This window comes from Maylandia zebra, linkage group LG1 (assembly GCF_041146795.1).
Source record: "Maylandia zebra isolate NMK-2024a linkage group LG1, Mzebra_GT3a, whole genome shotgun sequence".
Lineage (NCBI taxonomy): Eukaryota > Metazoa > Chordata > Actinopteri > Cichliformes > Cichlidae > Maylandia > Maylandia zebra.
The window spans coordinates 10,935,693-10,958,538 of record NC_135167.1 but is presented as its reverse complement, the minus strand read 5'-3'; the positions used below and the strand labels follow the sequence as shown (position 1 = coordinate 10,958,538).

Genomic DNA, 22,846 nt, shown 5'->3' with positions numbered 1-22,846 from the left:
TTTAAAGTAAAGAAAAGTTGATAAGGCATTTTCACTGATTTAAACTCTAAATTTAGCTTGTTATATTTAGGTTTTAAAAGTACAATTGCTGTGAGAAGTTTACATCTACTCATCATCTGCATCATTGTCATGGTAATTTAATTAAGTTGTTAATTAAATTAAGTCGTTTAATGGTTTCTTTGAACTATTCTTTATCCAGGATGGAATGAGTGTACAGCATGTATCTTTAATAACAAGAATCACAAGTTTGAATTTATTTTGGATCTTTTAAATATTTTGCTGTTACCACGACAACCATGCCCGTGATGAATATATATACGCAAGTTACTGGGAACATTCTTTTTACATATACATAAAAATTAATGCCAAAACTTTAAAATAATTAAAATAAATCTGCTCGAGAAAAGTTAATAAAAGAACATCTTATCTTTAAGAGTTTGAATAAAAGGGAAATCCCAGCATAGTGTTTTAGTTAGGGCTACAGCGTGCCATCGGAGCAGCTTGGCAAGTTGTGGCGTCACTTCTCCAAGTTTCTAGAGCTGGAGGAAATACTGTAGCTTGTGATTACTATAATTTTCATATTCATCAAAACATTCAGCAACCGCTTGTGCTCTATGTATGGGACCAACTCCACTAGTACTCTGTTTAGCTCGAATTCATTCAGAAATATCTGCATTTGGGCTTCAATATAAATCAATAAACAACAACAACGAGAATAATAATCATAATCAACTAACTAGTGAACTATCTAGTAAATCAAAGAATGTTTCAGAAATCACCTTCTTATCCAAGATAAAATCTTGAGATCATAATTTTTATTTTTGTTTATCGCTTTTTGTTTTATTGTGCATCTTTTTTTCATATTCAACTTTATCCAATACAATATTACAAATAAACACTATTAGCTTATTTGCATAGATTGTAAAATTCACCACTGGAGTGTTACTTGTTGGGTATGTTCAGCTGACTGTGTAGCAATTGGAAACGCTGAAAATGCTCACATCAATCTATATCCAGACCTTTCACCATGAATTGGGAAGTTCCTGGTTTTCAAATATTTAGCTGGATAGAGCAGCTGGATAGAACAGTGTATATAAGTGTGATGACATTAATCATGCAGAGCCTCTGTGATGCCATTTCAAAGGGAGGAAAAGTTCAAATAAATCACTGGGGGAGGATTCCTTTGTCACCCTGTGTCTCTATGCATGCCTACTGCTGTGCTTCTGAACTTAAAATGAAGGCAGGAATACATGTATTACAAGCTAACCTTGATTTGAATAGCTCGGACAGTGGGCTGTTACATGTTCAGCCTATGCAATGAGATAACAGAGAAAACATGGGGTAAGAAAGGGAGGGAAGAGGGAAAAGAATAAGGAATAAAGGAGGATTGAATAAAACATCCTTCTACCTGCAGAACTTGCTTTTAGCCATGGGCCACTGATGTAATGCACCACAATCTCAATCTAGGAATTTTACATTACTGGAAGTATTGGAAAACAGACTAATGGGAGAAAAAATATCCATAATGATGTGAATGGGAAAAACTTACAAGGACACTGCAAGTTACTGATGACTGCAGAATCTAAAACCATTGAAACAATACAACAACAAAAGGGGGCATTACACTCACAGAGCCAGTTGCCATTTAGATTTTCTGTTCCTGTGTAGGTGGTGTATGTGTGCGGATATTGTGTGTGAGCGTTTGCTGATGAATGCTAGTTAGGCAGACAGAGTGAAAGGCCAGCTTTGCCTCAGCGCCAGAGTACTCCAGATGAAATCTCACTGAAATGTCATCTGTCACTGCAGAATAACTTGTCGCCGAGATCTCACCACCCAACTGACTTTTTGACTTTTCCTATTGGCAGCTACATTCCAAACAAGGTGTATGTATTTTATCACCATTTGAATATTTTGGTAAACATCGCACTGACCTTATTCCCCCTTTGTCTATTTACCTACATATTGAACTTTGAAAGACTATAAAAGTGGAAAGAAGCACACTCAAACACTAACAAAACAACCACAAAAAAGGTAATATTTGTCCTTGTTTACAGAATCGAGGCAGAATCCTTTTGATCCATGAAAATGTGCAATTTTTGCCAATAAGTGCAATAAATGCAATTCAGCATTGCTCGGCACTCTAAATGTGGCACGATGAGATGTGTAGTAACATAGCAGAAGCTGCAGACCTGTGATGCCCCAATGTCCTCCGAAAGGCAAAGCTGATTTATTTCACTCATATTTCACAAGTGTCTGCAAGCTAGAAATAGTTCCGCACAAATTCATTTGGTTTGTTATTGTTTGAGTTTCATTTCCTCTTCTGTAAGAAGTCACGCAGAGGACATTTCTTCTGGGAAGTGCTGGATACAGCTCAGTGAACTCTACTGCATGGTTTAATGCCTTGAAGAGTGATACTGTGGGGAACAAGTTTTTAAAATTAGAATCTTTTTTCCATGTACTGAATTGCAGTGGATGATGCTTTTTTAGGAATCAGAAGAAGACAAAGGAATATAATCATACCAAAGGACATAAACAGAGGTATGGTTCAGGGTGCAGCAAAAAATTTTTTTTTAAGTGTATTAAAAGTAAGGTGTTTTTAAGACATAAAAAATAAATGGATAAAATCTTATTCCCAGAGCTATCAGATTACTTCCAGACAAATTGCATAAAGGGACTAACTTAACTAAGTCATTTATTGCTTCACATCACCCCTTTAGAAAAACCGATTTGCTTTATTGTGACCTACACATTCTCAGCAATAGAATAAACGTCATAAGTTTGTTTCATAATCCTTTGGGGACAGTTAACTATATATGGCTCAATATCATTTGTCACAGAATCATCATTTTATAGGTGACATGGTTTCAACTCAGAGATTTAAAGAGACCAAATCTAACTGACGGTTCTTATGTGGGAAAAAATGTAATTTGTAAAGTCATCTTAGCTTTGGTTTAATTAAATTCTTGACAATTCAGGGAAATAGTTCTAACTTGCACATTCATGCATGCATGTGCAAATACATATTTGGTTTAGTATGGTGCAGTCAGTATACATAATCTGTCTATTGTGAACTCCTAAACTACCCCACATAGAGAGAAAAAAGGCTTTGCTTTAGGCTTCTTTGTTTGTTTTAGTTGATTTTATTTTTAAAGGGATTTAAATTATTTGTCAATAAGTCACATTATATATATAAGTAATAAACCATGGATCGATATAATATTGACAATAAACCATGACTGTGTGAAATGATGTATTTCACACAGTTGCTGGTTTGTATGTAGATTTTCCTGTTGTTCTTTGAAATAATGTGAAATACATGCTTTGCACTCATCAATGGAATAATTAAACTGTGAAGGAACCTGCTATACTAATTTCCTCCATTATTGTGGTCGTATTCCTGGAACATTTATGTTGCATGGTTGTGCAAAACTTCATCCACTGTCCTGAAAAAGCCATTTAAACTATTTATCCATCACCGTAAGCCCACTTTCATCTGATTGGCTTCCCATCATCTTCTTCAGAATTCTGCAGCATGATTACTAACAGGGACTAGATAGAAAGAGCATATTTCTTGTAAATTAGCTGCGCTTCATTGCTTCCCTGTTAAATCCAGAATCCAATTTAAAATTATTCTTTTCACATAAAAGATCTTGAATAATGAGGCCCGATCTGATGTTAAAGATCTCACAGTACCCCAGTAGAACGCTTCGCTCTCGGACTACGGGCTTACTTGTGGTTTAAAGGGTATTAAAAAGTAGAATGGGAGGCAGAGCCTTCAGTTTTCAGCCCCCTCTTCTCTGTAACCAGTTCCCAGTTTGTATTTTTTTTCTCTTTGGAAATGCTTGTAGTTAGGGCTGGATCAGGTGACCCTGAGTCTTTTCAGTGGTGTTCATGCACCACTTTGCATTTAAGCAATAGTTGTTATTATCAGTTATTAAACTCTCTCTCCTCATCCCCAACGGGTCTTTTTCCTTCTCAGTGCCAACAAACGCTTGCTCACAGGATGCTGTCTGATTCTGTATTATTACACTTTCATCATACTGTAAAGGTGATATTACAATTACCATGTTGACAGAATACATTTTACAAACAAAAAGGTGGCTACATGCCGGTGTTCAATATTCAATACAGTATGCAGATATTCATCAGACTTACACAGACACAGACAGAGCAGAGTGTCATTATTCGTCTCTCCTGTCCTCATCTGGTCAGCTTCCTCTCATCACTTTTCATTGGGATAAAAATAAGACTGTGACCGGATATTCTCTTCATTGGAGTTGTCTCCTGTTGACGAACCACTGACTTGGATGAGATTAGTCATCCTGTTAAATCAGATTCAAGGCAGCGCACTAATGATAAAGCTCCACGGGCTTCCTCTCACGATGCCTGATGCCTACAGCAAAACCGTTTCAATAGGGCAACCCAGCAAATGTTGCTTTCAGTGTGGATCAAGATACAATTGTTTGTCAAAGAGGGTTTTTTTAATTGATCATTTATTTATTTATTTAGTCATCCGAGTGGAAAGCAAAAAATAATTTAAAGTAATAGAGTGTGGGAAGTGAAGTTTATCAGTTGCATCAAATGCAAGATAAATTGTTGGTATATGGTAGAGCTTTGCTAAATGTGTAGGTTTGTGTGAAATGTGTGTGTGTGTGTGTCTATTTAGAGAGAGAGAGAAAGAGGGACCGACTTTTTAAAAAAGGTCAAAAAGTGTCAGAAATTGAGTTTCTTTTACTATTTACTGCTTGGATTATTAAGATTTACAGCCCTGTGGTGGCTTTGTGCTGCAGTTTCCAAGAAACAAAGCAATACGTCAGGCATTGTGATGGAAGTCAGTTGTGTGGCTTTCCCATGGGTCTGGTGATGGAACGAAGCACCTTTCATTTCCACTCAGTAGATCTATACAAAAATATTTAAATAAGTGAAATCAACTAATCAGCTCCCTGCTCACTGACCCATTACCTTAGCCAAGGACTGGTCTTTCAGAGATAAGAAAAGCAGGAAGAATAGATTTAATGGGCTATTATTGAGTGCACAATGAGGCTTGCCAGCAACAGTGACAGGTCCTCAACACTCTGAATGAGTCTTTTGCGATATGAATACCCACAGTGGGTTTGCTTAAAAAACTATTACAGTGAAATGTGTAATTCAGCGCAAACCCAAAGGCGCACCTTGGTACAGAGCATAGTCAGGGTGTTTTTTGTGATCTGAGCCCTCCAGGCCTGTTTAGACAGATGATGGAAGGGTGTTCCCTGTGGTCCACTACCAGGCCTACTTTGCATTCTCCTCATGCTCTTTGTCCACCATGACAGTATGCATGAGCATGACATTTTGGTCGAGGCATTTACAGTGAGAAATCTAACCCCTGCCCACAGCCTGTTCCCCCGAATCTGCCATCATGCTGGATGATTAAAAATAATACAGGAGTGCAGGGGTTGATCTAGTTCATAAACTGTGCTACTGTTAACATCCAGTAGGCTACTTGGACACAATTAGAACAATTTGCAGGGACAAGACAGATTGCACTAAAACAGTGTGTTTTCACCAAATATCTGCTATCTATAGAGCATTTTTTTTATGTGTAGCTAAAACTGTGTGCCTTTCAATTGGTCTATGGCAGGGCTGCCCAATCCCAGTCCTCGAGAGCTACTATCCTGCAGCTTTTAGATGCATCCCTACTCCAACACAGCTGAATCAAATGGTTTGATTACCTCTTCAGCATGCCATCGTGTTTGGCAAAGGCCTGATAACAAGCCATTCATTTGATTCGGGTGTGTGGGAACAAGGATGCATCTAAAAGCTGCAGGACGGTAGCTCTCGAGGACCGGGATTGGGCACCCCTGGTCTATGGCATACAAGGCATGTTTTTCTGATGCCATGTCTGCAACATGGCTTCCGAAAAACAATATGAGTGAAGGATTGTGTTTTTTCTCGTGTGTCAAGATACAATCATGCCAAACATTCATCATCATTAGCAGTATGAGCAGCGAACAACAGATGCTTCAGTATAGTGCTACAATGACTGTGTCTGGACAGCTACCATCAGCACCATGGGACAAATGCATCTATTCTCTCACCTGGATCACACTCCTCTCACTCCATCTGTTTGAGATGACTCTGCAGCTGCCTTCATTTTCTCCCTGCCTGTCTGGGCCTGATGCTGTTTGTGACTGTAGTGCCATATTTGATCCTTGTGTTTATTACTTGTTATATTTGTACGTATACAAGCATATGTGCTCAGTAAATAAGTGCCATTTTCTGTAGCGATAAAATGTGCTGATAGTTTGTACTTGACAGTGGTGGTCTTCAGCAGGATTATGGATTTCAGCAATCAAAAAAAATAATTGGTTATAATTGACTAACGGTGTTAGTATTGTTTCTATTGTGAGTATTTAACTTGTTCATTTTGTGCCTTGAAACACTGGCTTTGGTTAAAGTGGCTTTTCCCAGACAATTACAGCCTCCATTTCAGAGTACTTACAACCTTTTATACCAAGATCTAGATGAATAGTCAATTATATCTGGCTGCAGGGTGGACATTAATTCCTGATAAAGGATACCTTCTAAGTAGTTCCAGTGAAACGATCTTTTTATCATTCTAAATCAATTTACTTACATAGCCTGTATCGAAAGTAGTTAACCAAAGAAACCACGGAGTACTGAAAGCCTCTGTTTACAATTTATTGCAACACATTAAGCTAACTACTAATTAAATACGAAAAATGAGTGGCTTCGTCATTTCTATTAACCTTTTTGGGGAATATGACAAATTTGATGAATGGGATGGATGCAGCTGAAGAAAAAGAAATTGAATAAATGACACTGTACACTGAGAGATTCTAAAAACTAATGTTCTTAAAGTTTGAAACTACACCACTAATGCTTTGAATGCTCCCCGCAGGGGCCTTAAGCTGTTGTTCAATCCACCAAAGCAGCAGGAGTATAAACAACGAAAGCTTAAACAGTCTGGCGGCCATTGTTAACTGTCATTTAACTGAATTCATGACTACCAGCCTCGACTATTCTCATAACTCTGATTGGACCTTGAACTCAGTGTTTCATGATATGCCACTTAATCTAGTAAGAAAATACTGTTCCACATTCAACTCTGTTTGACAGCTTTGCATGCAGGGGAACTGGTAGCTCACCATAGCATTTTTTTATGCTCCAGAGGATGTCAGCCTGATGCGTAATCCACCGACTACTAATCGTGAGGACCCAAATGACTCACACACTGAAAAATGAAGGCTTCTTACAATGGCAAGGCCCAAGGACCCTCAATGTCTAGTTGCAAGTTTTAGGAATTATAATTCAAAATGTTCATTAGACCTTAGAGCACTTTACCTCAACCCAGGGAGTACTATGCAGTCCTAGGCTATGCTGGACTTGTAGCTATATTTCAGTTGCTGTGTGTATTTGTTTTGTTGGATGAAAAATGATTCAGTTTTTTATTTTTGTTGATACTATTTAGACTTTTTGGAATTCAGTAATAGTAGTTATGTTTGGAGGAAGGGAAATTGTGAGGATGACCCAAAGATCACCATCCTCATAGTCGGTATGGAAGTGGAAAGATTATTCTTAGGTGATGCTTTTCTGGTACAGGACAACTTCATCACATTGAGAGGCCAGTGGACCGAACCGTGTACTGTAAAATCTTGGATGACAAACTTCTTCTCTTAACTAGCTACAAGAAACATCTTACAGCTGTCCTTTGCAACAAGGGTTTATCCACCAAGTCATATTTTGCTTGAGTATCACATACTTTTTTCACCCAATGACATGTTGTGGATTTTTGGTTGATATCCTGTGTCTCCAAAATGAAACTACCACTAAAATTAGAGAGTGTTTATATCTTTATAAGTGAGCAAACTTACTAAATCAGCAGGGGCTCAAATAATTGTTTCACCCACTGTACCTGCCATATTGATGAGTGCCTGTAGCACCAGCTGTTGGGCCATGCAGTACTATCTTTCTAATTTGCAAATCTTATCTCACTGTCAGGAAACCTACATTTTTATTTATTTATTTATTTATTTTGGGGGGGGGGGGGGGGGGGGGGTGTTGTCAGTTCATTTTCCTGTATTTTTGAAGGTGTTCAGGTTGACCTTCTATAGGTTATGTATTGCATTAGCTAAAAAAAATACAAAAAAATATGAATTTAGAGTATTCTAATGAGGATTGTGAAAACTGAAAAAAGAATGGGATGAAACTGTTGGGTTGTATTTTTTTGCCCTAATCAATCAAAGCACTCTTGCTTATGCCAGAGTGCCAGGCTCACTCTGTGTTCCTATCAATTAAAAGGAAGTGGTCAGCAATTCATCATCCTCCATGTAACATGCCATGTTGTGTAATGCTCTGTATGCAGAGTGTGTGCGTGCAGATTTGTGTTTGCTTTAAATCCTGAAAATGTACATGATTTATTTTGTACAATTACGCAAAACACAGAGTAGACTTGCTTAACTATGTGCTGTTTTAATCTAGAAAAACCATTAGAAGTAAAGAGAGGATATATACACAGACCTCCCTCTCGCGCCTGAGAATAATGATTTTTTTTAACCACCTTCTAACAGAACCAATCTTGGGAATAATTTTTGTCATAACTGGAAAGTCTATTCCATGCTTGGCAGGGGTATATTTGAATTGATTACAGCTGTGGAGGGAGATAGGGGAATCACCTTCCTCCACTGACAGTACAGTTTGGGTTACAAACCGGAGATTTGCATTGCATTATCCGTCACAGTTTCCATAGGCTTTATTCTGTTAAAGTGCCAGGGGTCTTTTGAGGACATATCTACAGTAGGAAAGTAGCAGGAGTTATTGTTGAACAGTAATAAGTCATTCAGGCTGTGGCACAAGATACTGAAGGGAATCTGTCATGCTTTAGAAACATGCTGACATTGCTGAGTTTGATAGTATTCAGTATATTGACAGATTCAAGGACAGCCTGTATAATAATAAGAGATTTTTCCCAAGAGGAAGTGGTATTGTGCACCAATTTAGATGCTTGCAGTAACAGCTGCTTATCAAGGTTATAATGATGCATTTACATGTAGTTTTTAAAGGGAACACCATAAAAATGTGGCATTATTGGTCATCAGAATTGGGGACTTAGAAGAGGTAGAAATGTGTTGAGGCTTGGATAACCTGAGGGCAACACAAACTATACATAGAGAACTGGCTGTACTGTATATTTTCAATGTAAAATTATGAAAATGATTACATTGTAAATGTTATGTCTCTATAGTATTTCAGTTCAACTTCAGTACAGTTCAAATATGGTGGAAAATCTTTCATATGACAATCTAGTTTCCCTTCATTCTAAATATCTGCTACTATAGTGTATCTTTTTTTCCAAAATGTGTCATTTGACCAAAATGTGCTTTTCTTTCACAATTACTCTGAAGGTAAAGAAGCCTGATCATATCAGACATGACAATTCTAGTCTAAGTCTAAGCAGTTCATATGCTTGTAAGCTTCATATCTCTGTCAGTCCTTCATGTCCTAGGAATAGCATGCTCCGTGTTTGAATTTGCATATGACTTTGCGAGTTTTTATAGATTTAAAAGCATCCTGTGTTTTATGAATCATCCTTTTCCTGTCTGGAATACCATTTCACAAATGAAAAATATATCAGACTCAATGCAGAAGATGGAAAGGGCTCCTCATGATTTATTCATTCACACAGAGTGAATTTAACACTTTTAATGTTACGGAAAGCCATTACAGCTCCAGCAGGAAATTTGACATCACACAACACAGCATATTAACTAACGTAACTTATTTATGGCTGTCAGCAACCTTTAACACCGAAAGAGCCATTTGGACCCGGTTTCCATGCAAAAGAAAACACTGGGAGCCGCAAATACTTTTTGACATCTAAAATGAAGATAACACTGTATATATTGTTTTTTACCTTTATGCTTTTTGTGAACAACTAAGGTGTGTTGCTTATGAAATCCATGAAGTGCTACAGAGAAAGTTACATTTTATTTATGTAATTAACACATTTTGAACTCTTAAAGAAATATAACAAAAGGAAAGACACCCAGCTGAACGAAAATGATCCATGTAGCAAACAAAAACAGTTGTGAGCCGCCACCCTTATATCGCCTTTGGGCTTTTGGAGCCTTGACCTGACTTTTAAAAAATAATTGGAAAAAAAGCACTATGCTGCTAAAAAAGGGAAAAATAGATATTTGCAAAATTCTGTCTAAATATGTATTTTACCAGGTTAAGGTGAGTGGCGGGGCGTGGTCTGCAGCGCTGCTGCAGGGGAGGCGAACGCACCTGAGCGGCACCCGCAATCACGCCTCGCCGCCTTGCCGCCTGTGCTATCTGTGCTGTTGTGTTGGTGTGTGTCGGGCTGTGAGCTGAAAAGCTACAGCCGGCTGTGTGCGTACAACAACCGTGTGTGAAACGTGGTCAATAAAGAGAATCTGAAAAGCATGTTCATGCAAACATCGTCGGGTCTGCCGTGATGTTTACAATGGGACTTCTGCTCCTGAACCTCTGCGCATATCCCATATGAGCACAGCGTCTGCAAATCGGGGCTGTATGAAGTCACTTTCATCTTTACGCAGGACTATAAGCTGTCATCTGTGAGGCGTGAGCGGTGTTTGTTTGTGACACAGTGGAGAATAGCCGCTGACATAATGTGGATCCGAAGATCCATAATTGGCCTACCTGGGGTTGAAAGTCTCGATAAATGCACGTTTCGGCGGGTATACCGGCTTCCACGAGTGTGACGCTTATTTTGAGCGATGAAAAAGAATAAAATATAATTTTATTTTTATATTTCAATATCACAATAATCTTCCAATTTAGAAGTGCAAGTTTAAAAAGAAAGAAGAACTAACATAAATAAAACACACTTCAGCTAAATACTTCTAATTTATTTTCCCAAACCACGAGGACCGCACTATAAGGACTAAAGAGCCGCATGCGGCTCCGGAGCTAGGTAAATGATTTGGCTTTACTCATGTATAAGTGCATGAGCTTAAGAAATCCAAAGCAGAACAAAAACAAAGATGAGACAGGGTTTGAGAGGAGAGGAGTTTCACTGTGTATCTGCATGTGGACAGACAGAGTGCGTGAGTGAGGATGTCTCCATCCACTTTGAGAGGTACAATTTTCTGGGCATACCTCTGGCTTCATGCTATCTTGTTGACAGAACTAAATTGATGTGATTTGATGGTGCAGCAGCACCCACACTGACAAACATAACACCACTCCCTGCCAGTTTCTTCCTTAACAAAGCAGAGATAAAATACCCAGATACACTTACATTTCGTATGCCTTCGAATGAAAACAGAAAAATAAACAAACAAAGTGCTTTAGGATCGAATGACTCAGATTAAACTTTCGCTGACATGACATGTCTTAGCTTCATTTCACATTTTTACCTATTGCTAAACAAGAAAGTAAAAATGAAATATCCCCTCTTAAACACAACCCCTTTAAAGGCACCAAGTGTATTTTAATAAGGAGCCAAGTGGTTAGCAATGCACATAGTCTTCAGTGGGATTAAGAGGCTTTGAATGGTTGAGGCCATTAAAATCTACACCAGCCCAGAAGTCCTGGAGCGCCTTATGAGTATCATTAGGATTAACAAACCCAGCCTGTGAAAGCTCTCACCCCAGGAGCATAGCCACCTCTACCCTTGCACCATTATTGTGTTTGGCTGAGTGCCTGATAAGAGTGATTCAGCAGCACACGATAAAGCTCTGGTCCCAGTTTATCTGTTTAAGCTTTCATTTCACTGGCTATCCCCAGTGAAATGTGACAACAGCAAGATCTGCATCCACCAACTCATCTGTGTAAAATAAAAAGCTATGGTTTCTATAGGCTGAGTACAATGGCCTTTAAATCTAATACTGCAAACACATTGCATGGCATGAGCGAAGAATAGAGCCAGAAATCTTTGAAATGCTTGTGGAGGAAGAAAATCTTCTTTGTGCATGTGTGTGTGCTTTGCGTTCTAGAGAGATTTCAGGGATTTGACCATCAGCATGTTGAGTCATCATTCACTAACTCATTTCCTGCTTCCTTCCTCTTCAACTCCTCAGATCTTCCACATGACCTATGACCTAGCCAGCGCCATGGTACGGATAGTCAATCTAATCGGCATGATGCTGCTGCTCTGTCACTGGGATGGCTGCCTGCAGTTCCTGGTGCCCATGCTCCAGGACTTCCCTGCTGACTGCTGGGTGTCCAAAAATAAGATGGTGGTAAGTGCTTCTCCTGCACACAGTCCTCCTGCCTGTTCAAATCAGATTATGCTCTGTCTTATCTTGTCTGTCAGCCTCAGTAATTACTGTTCTAAAACTCTTCAGCTTCCTGGGTAAGACTGCCTTCCATATCTGTCATTTTAAACCCCAAGTCAAATATGTTTATCTGCTACATTTGTCCACATTTATTCAATTTACTGATCATTTTTATTTATTTGGAGCTCTTGACATTTGTCATTATTGTGAAAGGAGGATGTGCATGGAACATTGACTTTCTGAGGGAGACAGCTATCCCTTATCCAATATTGGCTGGATATTGACAGTTTCCAGTGAGCACACATGCTGAGCTTTAATTTTGTTGTTTTGCTGAAACAGCTGCCAGAATAGTGGGTCACCGGAGATCTCTTTTTTATTAGCTCAAGGGAGGGGGCTGCATCACCGTGGATATTCTGTTCACCCAAAACTGATGGTCTCATGTCAACTTGTGACGTTATAAAGTCATTCAGATATTGTCAGATTTTGGGGGTGAGAAGTGGTCTGATTTCAGTGAATATTCATTACCACACTGGAGCTTGACCAATATCTCAATCAGCTGATATAATTGCTTGGTATTAGCCTATGGCAACATCAATACTGACTCCAAAAATTCACAATTAGTGCGCTCAAGTCTTCTACAGCACCTTACTAAGGAATCTGATTTCACAATTAGCAATACCACCTACCCCATATAGGTACACTAGTGAATTCTAGTAGATTATGTACTCACTAAATTCTCAGACTGTGAGACTGCAGTGAAATTTAGACACAAAGGTTTTTACTGCAGCACTTACGACTCACTTGCTGAACAAAGCAAGTGAGTAATACTGCGTGACATACCATTTGATTATTTAGCAGTTAGCATTAGCTCTGTTCCCCTGGCTCATTGAAGTGTTTTGTGGTTTTTAGTACTGACAGATATACTGTATGTTCAGTCAGTGAGCTAATCCTGGGTGTCTTTTTAAACCAATTGTCTGTCTTTTCAGCATTTACAATTTTTTTAGTATTACAATTATAATAAATTGCAGCATCTACCTATCGTTGGCTTACACTCTTACCAAACAGCCCCAGTAATGAATCAATAGTGAGAGTTTAAACTGATTTCAAGTTTCAGCAGGCTAAAGTTTAATGTGTAAGGAAATATATGTTTTCTAGACAGAATAAGTTAAATTGGTTTGACATATATATTATTTTCAGCAGAATTTGATAAATATTTACTACTTATTTATTTACTTCAATAGTTACTAATAAAGTAAACAAAAAAGGAAATATTGAATAATCATACATTTAAGGACTAACAAAAAAAATCATACACAAAATCTCAGTTTGAAATATATATATAAAGCTGCTTCAGTTCAACTGTAAGTTCAGCTCTCTATGCCGGAACAAATGTCACATAGTTGCATTGCTCAAGGTATGATCTATTTGGTTAAGCATGCCTCGCTGCCTCCCTGACATGCTCACTTGTTTCACTGAATCTGCCTCACTTATATTTAAGCATAAGAAACAGCAGATGTTGAAAACTACTGTCCCTTGAGATGTTTCACGCTTAAGATAATTTTAGCTCGTTTTCTACATGTGTCTCATTGCAGAGATGCACACTCAAAACAGTGGCTCCATTTCGTGGACAGTGTGAAAAAAAACCTTTAATCAAGCTCCCAATCTAATCAAACTCTGTGTTTAATTATCTTTTCGAGAAAAGATTGAGATTTCTGTTGCATTGTTCTCTTCCAGTTCTATAGTTTTTTTAGCCCCTCTTTGCTACAATTATAAATACATTTCACCCCCACTTTGATATTTGATACATTAAGCAAATGTGCAAGCGGATTATTTTAAGTTACATAAGGCTGAGCTGTCAGGATACATAATGTAAACTGTGGCTCGTGATTAAGGTTCAAAAAGAATGCATGCATTAAGATACAATTTAATGTCTTGCTTTGCGGCACAGAAAACTAGGATATGATTGCTGTGCTAATCTCTTTGTTTTGTTCTGAAAAACATATTTGAACTGTGTATACATAGAAAAATCCGATATAACATCACAGGCTACATAAAAACGCAACAAAGCAAAGCAGATTTAAAAGTCATGTAAAACAAACCAATCAAATTTTCCTGCTATGTGTGAGTATTTTTAGATAAATGTTATTTATTATACTTAATACCAAAGCTTACTTTTACCCAAATCTAATTTAGATGCAAGTCAAATGATTTTCAAATGTAGTAGTACCATTATCTCTCCATCTCAGTGACTCTAGCATATGACCTGCCAAATTCCTTGTCGCTAGTTGATTTGATGCAGTTCTGACTAGATTATTTTTGGGCATTTACTCTTTGTCATGTTGTTACAGCTCAGAGTTCTGTATCCATAACTTCAACTGGCTGCTTCCTAAGAAGCAGCCAGTTGCTCTGGGAGCATCAAGAGCATTACACTGGATGCTCCCAAATGCATCCAGTGTAAAGAGGCCCGGAGATGTGAAGGAAAAAGATTCATAATGTACTTACTTTAAATCCCTGTGTGAGGGATGTAGCCTCTTATTAACATCAAAATGGAGTTTGTTTTGTTTCACACAGTAAACACTGTCTAATTAATTGCATTACGTACAACGGTTTTCAATGTGACAGAATAACAAATATATTTTTTTCTGAATTAATTTAAGCCTCAGGGCAGGCATTTCTCTGTTGGAAAGCACCTCGTGTTTTTGCTCACATTACCTGGTAGAAGAAGAGGTTGTTAGTATTGATAACTGTGATTCAGTCGTGGTTGGTTTGACTCTCATTCGAATGATTACAGATTTTTTTTTTTCCTTTTTTTGTTTTTTACAGTAGCTGTCCTATTATCTTGCTAGGTTATCACTCCTTACCTTTCCAGGAGGGCACTAATAAAATTGCTATCAGTCCCGGCTTTTCCACTGTGGAAATGAGTTTGAAAGCAATTTGGACATGTCACCCCCAGGAGAGAGTTGATATTGATTTGCCATGAACCACCACCGGGAACTAAAGGAAAAGGGGCAATTTATCTACAAATTAGAAAACTCACAGAGAAATCACATTTTTCTAAATAGCTGACCTACTTTATGTCATGCAAGCCTCCAGTGTCTCATGCTCTTTCTGCTGATTCCCAGGGCTCTGTTTTAGGCAGCTACCCAAATGTCTGCTTGCTCCAAATGTTTGCATACTGAAAAGTATATTTTACCCTGCCAGCTGCTCTGTACTGGACAGAGAGAGTTTGAAATGGACATCTGCCATTAGTTTTGTCTTAAGTAATTGCATGTGTCTGTGAATGTTCATGGGCTGCCAGGGTGTTCTTTGACCTGAAATGTGCCATCAGCAGCCGTGTTGAGATTGCAAGAGAGCAAGCGAGGAAGTGTTCAGATGTTCTCACCCTAACTCACCCTGTCTCCTCTGTTTCATCTAGAATGACACATGGGGACAGCAGTACTCCTACGCACTTTTCAAAGCTATGAGCCACATGTTGTGTATTGGGTATGGCATGTACCCCCCAGTGGGCATGACAGACGTGTGGCTGACCATCCTCAGCATGATTGTGGGTGCTACTTGCTACGCCATGTTTGTGGGCCACGCCACTGCGCTAATCCAATCTCTGGACTCATCTCGACGGCAGTACCAGGAGAAGGTGAGTCAAGATGACATGCTATTGATGGTTGTGTTGTCTTGATTTACTTCAAAGAGAGGACAGTGGTGTGGATGCAGGATGCTGGCTTGTGCTCAGTTTAATACTCGTTTTTAGCTTTTAATGTAGCAAGTTTAATTTGATTGATATTTACATATGGCCCTAAACTGACTCACAGACAAATACAGTATGACAGTATGGTTCTGCTGAACTGGGGGTTTAACAGTCTAACACTGTGGGCCACAACCCTTCATAGTTAATATAAAAAAATATAGATACTGAAAAGTATGAATTTACATCAGATCTAAAGTATATATGTTTGTCTTTCTGCTTTCTTGTCTGCTCTTTCTCTCACTGTGTGGAAGTGTGCACCCTAGTCAAAAACCTATTTTTAACAACTCTGATGAAACATAATTCAAATTTTATTGGAACATATGACAAGGCTTTACTCTCAATACTAATATGTCATAGATCAGTGATAATGAGCGTCGTCTCATCATCTTTTCATTACAGAAACAGCCTTTTATTCAGGTGAGCTTTAATGGGGTTTTAAATCATTTATCACCCTAAATAAGTATATTTTAGAAAGGCACTAGATATATATTGTGTTTTTTTTCTTTGCCAGCAAAAGTGCAAAAAGCAAATTGGTTAAAAATTTGTCCTCATTTTCTACATAATGTATAGACACAGAAACCCAGATTTCCCTGGTTTAGGGAAAGGAAAGCCCTGATGGCTGCCTATGAAGCCCGAGACATGTTCCACACTGCCATGCCCTCTGTGGGCCCAGCGTGGGCGATAATGAGCTGAACTGCTCGCCTGCCACATTACCCACTGTCTGTAGCGAGTAAGAGACAGGAGAGAACGACCTCCAGGGAATGGAGGCACAGGTTCGAGAGATCGCACCTAAATGGAAGAGGGAAAATGAAAGTGAAAGATTTCAGAGAAAACAGGACCAGGCACACAGGCAGAGGAACAGCTTAGCTAATGTAATGTGTGAGCAGGACTTCTTCAAAAGGAGAGAAACTGCACTGGATAAATTAACACTTTGTGATTCTAGGGAATGAGTAACGAATAGATTAATTTCCCAGTTAAAAAGTTGAAAAATCCAAAAAAGTTCAGCTTGTAAGTTCATGACTAATACTGATCTGAGAAGCTGTTTAATGAAACGGGGGCAAACCAGCTCCCACCACGACATGTCTGCTCCTCTGTTTTTGAGATGCCATGCTGCCAAGTAGACTGAACAGCTGGTCTGCCTCAGCACCAGTCAGCATGTGCTACAGAAGCCCTTGGCTGCCATTTCTAGGATCGCCCCCTAAGGCGCCTTAAGAATCCCCCAGCCACTTGAAAAGTTTCCCCTGTGTTCCCACCGGTTCCCACAGTGCCTGTGTGCAGAAGCGTTATTACTGCCAACTGCAATTAATTTTTAAGAGTCCAGATTCTCTCATTTTATCTTTCCACAAGGCTCAGTGATAACGCATGCTCAGAGTACACTGTCACTGTGTGCTCATTTGGCTCTGGGAGCAAGATAGTAGTGATTTCTACTACACAGCACTGGACCCATTTCTCATTTCTTCTTATCAGAGTTAGTTCATTCAAAGACATAAACCTTTTTCTCATATCCTGTTGCATCAATTGTGTGACAATGGGATCTGCTTGCTGCAGATTTTCCTTTTCCCTTTAATACCATAATCCACACGCTCAAGAAGCTGGAAATCCATTGGCAATCCATAGAGGTTTGAGAAGTCTGGTGGCTGTTGGGCTGCCATGACAGGGACAGCTGTTCTTGTCTGTGGGGACTCAGACTTCATATAAATCTCCTAGCAGAGCTGCCATCACCAAAGCCAACTGCCAGCCTGCCATCATACAGGAAGTTATTCTAAACATTTTGGTTTGACTGGGTGAGTCAGTGCTGTCCCATAAGCTTGGTTGCATCCCTTTAAATAATCAGGTCAGGGTGTGATGAAAGGTATTTGCATTTTCAGTAAAATTAGTTGACCTTTAAAAACTGTTCACAGTGTGAGGCTTTGAATATGACAAAGATGAGGTTCAACTTAATAATTACAAATAGTGTTAGCCCTACATATTTGCATATGACATGGCAATATAAAATAAAAAGTGGTTGTTCAGGTGTTAGGTATGACATGATAAATAAGAGGAATTAAGGGAAAGAAAGAAATAGGCAACATAAATTAGAAAATATAATGGAAGCTTGGAAATATGCAGCTGTAATATATATGAGGCAAGATCTACAAAAACGTCAACACAATAATCATAACATTCATGTTCTAATTTGAATTTGTTTTAATCACATATTCTGTAATTATAACCTGAATAAAAAAAATTGGACATCATAGGCATAAAATATATTGCCATGCATGCACATCTTTGTTAACTCATCAGAAATCAAAAAAAGGACCTCTTTTACTCAAGTGTTTCGAAAACGTAATTGAAACACATTTTTTTTATCACTCAGTTTATTCAAAAACTGGCAGCGTGGTGGTGTGCTAGCTGTGGCCTGAGATGAGATTATATTAAATGATGATCCTAAAGTGGCCATAACATTGAGTCTATCTCTCAATGTTATCTCTGTGAGAGATTGGCGACCTGTGCAGGGTGTATCCTGCCTCTCGCCCAGAGCTGGGATAGACTCCAGCCCAACTGTGACCTTGAATTGGTGTAAAGTAAAGTGACACTTTACAGTCTTCTGTTATGATTTATGATAGTTTACAAAAAATCTTTCCTTCAGTCTGATTCACAGGCTTTGCCAATTTTTACAGAAGCCATTTCTGTTGTTTTATGAAATCTCTATCTACATATCTATTTATGGAATGGGATTTCTAAAGCCTTTGAGTATAACACATTTAAGAGGGCTGAAAAACAAACTCTGTTACAGATATGTAGGTATGTATTGTTGGTCTCTTGTAAAAATCACACTGTTCTATACCTAGTTTGGTGTGCTGATTTAAGCGTTGGATAGCTGATTTTGGACCTAAAAACTAAAAGATAATACATTTGGATTCAGTACAAAATGTTGCCAGTAACTTGTGTTGATTGTTTGAAAGCTGAAAAGGCCCTCTAGTATTTTTCTTTTCTTTTTATTGCTTGGAAGCCTGACACCAATATACCAGCGATGTTGTAAACTACACTGCAAAACTGCATAATTTACATGCACCAACAGTGCAAAGTACTTTGAATTATGACTTATCTCTAATGCAGACACTATGCAGTCCCATTAATCATAATGTGCTTTATGCTTCCTATTATGCAGTTGTACTATCACGAAAAGCTGGATACATGCTCTAGTAAGCAGATATATTGTACTATATAGCTATTGTGATTGTGCTGCAGATGACACTGGACCTGAGCCATCCAGCAAACAACCACATGGCAACAGCACAAATATTGCTCTCACAGTGGGGCCGAAGTAGATAGATACTGACCACTGTTTAATGATTGAAAGAAATGCAATAATGGATCAGTGTCGAGCTGAGCAGCACTGATACCACATTTACCACATGTGCTCTATTTATCAGCTGCTAATCAGTTGTAAAAAAAAAAACAACAACAAAAAAACAACAAAAAAACAACCAAAACCAAAAAAATAAATAAAATAAAAATCAGACTCTTGTTCATATAGCTATATGTCCAAGATGAGAGGCCACCTGTCCAGTTGGCATGCAGGCATGATATCCAAGTAACTGGTCAGATGGACAATGATTAAAAAAAAATACTTTATGCAGGATTCTCAGAAGTGTACACATGGGAAAGAGGAAAGGATGATGAGGGGAGCTCTGCTTGCAAAGATGGTGAAAATTACCATCAGAAAGCTGGGGTATAATCTTTTCTGAATAGAATTCTATTAAATGTGGCACCATGTGATAAATGGCTGGGCTGTCAGATGCTAGCAAGCAGACTCAAATGAGCTCTTATGAAGCAGGCAGCATGTTAACTGTTACACCAAGTAGAGAGCACAGCAATTACACTACATATTCTGGGAGTTGGGGGAGCTGAATTGTAGTTTCAACTGAGACAAAAATGAATAAATAAATAAATAAATAAATAAATAAATAAATAAAATAAAATATATTCTTGTCGCCAGCTGTTAACTGTGTATAAACAGATTAAGTAGTTTACATTCATTATGTGTTTGCTACTCAGCAGACACACCATATATCACATGTCAGTGGAAAAGAGATAGATTGCAGCCAACTGGAGCTGAAATTGGGACAATCTTTATCATTTCAAGTCAGCACCTGAAGGATGGTCACTGAGTGGTTTCTTCTGGATATGCATTCTGTGGTGTCTTTATTTGAACTCTACCCTCCCTGGTACAACAGTGAGTTTCAATATTGCTTGTTTTTCAGATCAAAACATGAATAATTTGCTTTATGTTAAGTTTTACAAAATTATTATTAGTATTATTATTATTAATAATAATAATAATAATAATAATAATAATAATGATAAATGGGACAGCTTTTTAATATTTTTTTTACCAGCAATTTTATGTCATTAACCTAACTGTTGTTTACTCAGTGGGTTATAAAGAAGGAGAGTGCTCCACAACTGTATATCTAACTGTACTTGTTATTTTATACATTGACCAGCTATGTTATACCACACTGTAAAACAACATGCGCTGGAATCAACCAGCCAGTTCATTTTTTTTTTAAAGTGCAGTATCACCATGCAGTGTAATCACATTACATTTTACACTTAAAGAAAATTCATGGCAAAAAATAAACTGCAAGTTTATATTTTTAATCAAATAAAACAAACTGCATTAAACATCAGTGTTAAGAGGATGTTGGAATCGGAGGGGTTAAGCATCAACCAGAATCCCACAAGAACTCTCCTCTCGTGTCTCAGGCATGTTGAGAATCATTATCACACAAAGAGAATTACATCTCTCCAGATTTGGGGCACAAGATGGCTGCACATGTGACTGTGCATACAGGGTATGCCTGCCACTCCAGCTCTCTGTAAGCTGCTGCTTATCTGTCACTTTGGCTCTCTACTGTGGTAAATTATATAGTACACAGAGACGGAGATGGAGACAGCAAACAAAAGAGATAATCGTGTTCATTTGTAGGTGGCTTGTGATCTTTGTTGTCTCACTTACCATACGTAAACTTTCTGATGTTCTCATCCTTGTGAGTCTTTATACGAAAAGTTTTTGATTGTTTGTTTGTTTTTTTTTAATATTAACTGACTGACTGATGCTCTGTTTGCTGTTGGCAGTTGGTGATGAAATTAGGGATGCCCAGGAGATAGCATGTTGTGGCATGCCAGTCCCAAATGGCTTTAGAAGCAAATGGCAATGGGGTATTTCAGCCCCTCCTTTTTTAAATCTCTAATTAACACTTGGCAAATAAACATAGCTCTTTGGGGAATAGTTAATAAGAGACCCAAAGCTGATTATTTGTGTGTATAGAGGCTCTAGAGATCTCCCCCAGTCAAGACCATTGGAAATACAGAAAACAGTCATCAGTGGTAGACTGTGTCTGTACTTGATAGAGTTGTCCAATTCCTTGGGAGGAAGGAGGAACGAGAGCAATAGCATCAGAGAAGTAGTTAAAAAAATGACAGTTGTACAGATTTTTTATATTTAAGCTATCATCCTAGCATTAACGTGGTCTTGTCCTGTATAGGTTAAGTCATGAGTTTCCCATACAGCTCAATCAAGGACAAAACTGCCAAAAGGATGGGGGGCTTAAGTCTAATTCTGCCTTACAGTAAGAGCTGTTCCCATTAGTTGGGACCTGACTGATGGCATTAATCTGAACTCTGTTACATTCCTTTTCCTCTGTCTGCCACACAGCCTTTACTGCTGAGTCAAGGAGTGTTGACATGCCTCAGAGGCGCTCTAATTTTTATTTTTTATTTATTTTTTTATTGCATAACCAAAATCAAAACTCCAACCAGTGTCAATTTACTATATATTTTATGTCACATGAAATGTATGCTTTCTGCTTTCGGATTGTGTTGTCAAGGCTGTCATTTATCTTGATGCACCACTCTTAATCACTATGTATTCCTAATATAAATAACTATTAAGAAATCATACTCTCCTGACTATGTCCCTATCAGAGGTGTTACTGGCCTCTTGGTTCCTTTTGTGTGATAGAGAGTGTGTTGATTCCAGCACAGTCATGCATTTAATCTTGGTGATTTGAATCATTTTGACATGGTGTTTACAAATGGACTGCTCTTATTCACAGAAAAGAAAAATTGAAATTTCTTAATCATTATCATGGAATTCAAAGGTATATTGATCATAAAATATAATTACCCAATCCTCCAGATTTTGAATTTCTATGTTAGTTATCTCTTAAATAAAATAGTGATTTTAGAGCATTCCTGTAGCATTAATCTCTAATTTCTCTGTTACCCGTTTTTCATCATTATATTAGTCAGTGAACATTTTTGCCTAAATGTGTGGCAGATATCTTTTGACTACACAACTCTAGGTTAGGAAGAAGGCAGGAGAGCACAGTGGAAATAAATACATTTTTAAAAAGTATAATTAAGTAACCAATATCTCTTTGGGGGAATAAATTATTCATGATTTCTTTGGTAAGAATTTGCATCTGCTTAGCTACATGAGAGAGAAAGGACTCTGGAAAATAATTTGAATGTTTATATCAGAGAAAAGGCACAGACAGAAAAAGAATATTTTGAATGGGACCTAGAAGAAATAATAACCACATTATTTTGTCTGCATCGAGATATTTAACAATATAGGCAGCTTTAAACTTTTGGTTTTAAACTGCAGGAATTAGAAAACCTCAAAAATATGTCTCCCATACTACATGTCCACAATCAAAAACACAGACAATCAGGGAGACAGACAGATAAAAGCTGTATACAAATAGCTCAATTAAAACAGAACTGAAAATCAGTGTAAGTCTCTTTCAATTAGATTCAACCAGTGATGGAAGAAAACACACAA

The 22,846-nt window shown here is 38.1% G+C and overlaps 1 protein-coding gene across 1 annotated transcript in view; it reads left to right on the top strand.

The window, feature by feature from the left end:
- Positions 1-22,846, top strand: part of hcn4 (hyperpolarization activated cyclic nucleotide-gated potassium channel 4) — an 86,036-nt gene that overhangs the window by 21,776 nt on the left and 41,414 nt on the right. The window contains exons 3-4 of the mRNA XM_004539641.4: positions 12,066-12,227; positions 15,679-15,897. Coding sequence (XP_004539698.2) covers positions 12,066-12,227; positions 15,679-15,897 — 381 coding nt within the window. The remainder of the gene's footprint in view (positions 1-12,065; positions 12,228-15,678; positions 15,898-22,846) is intronic.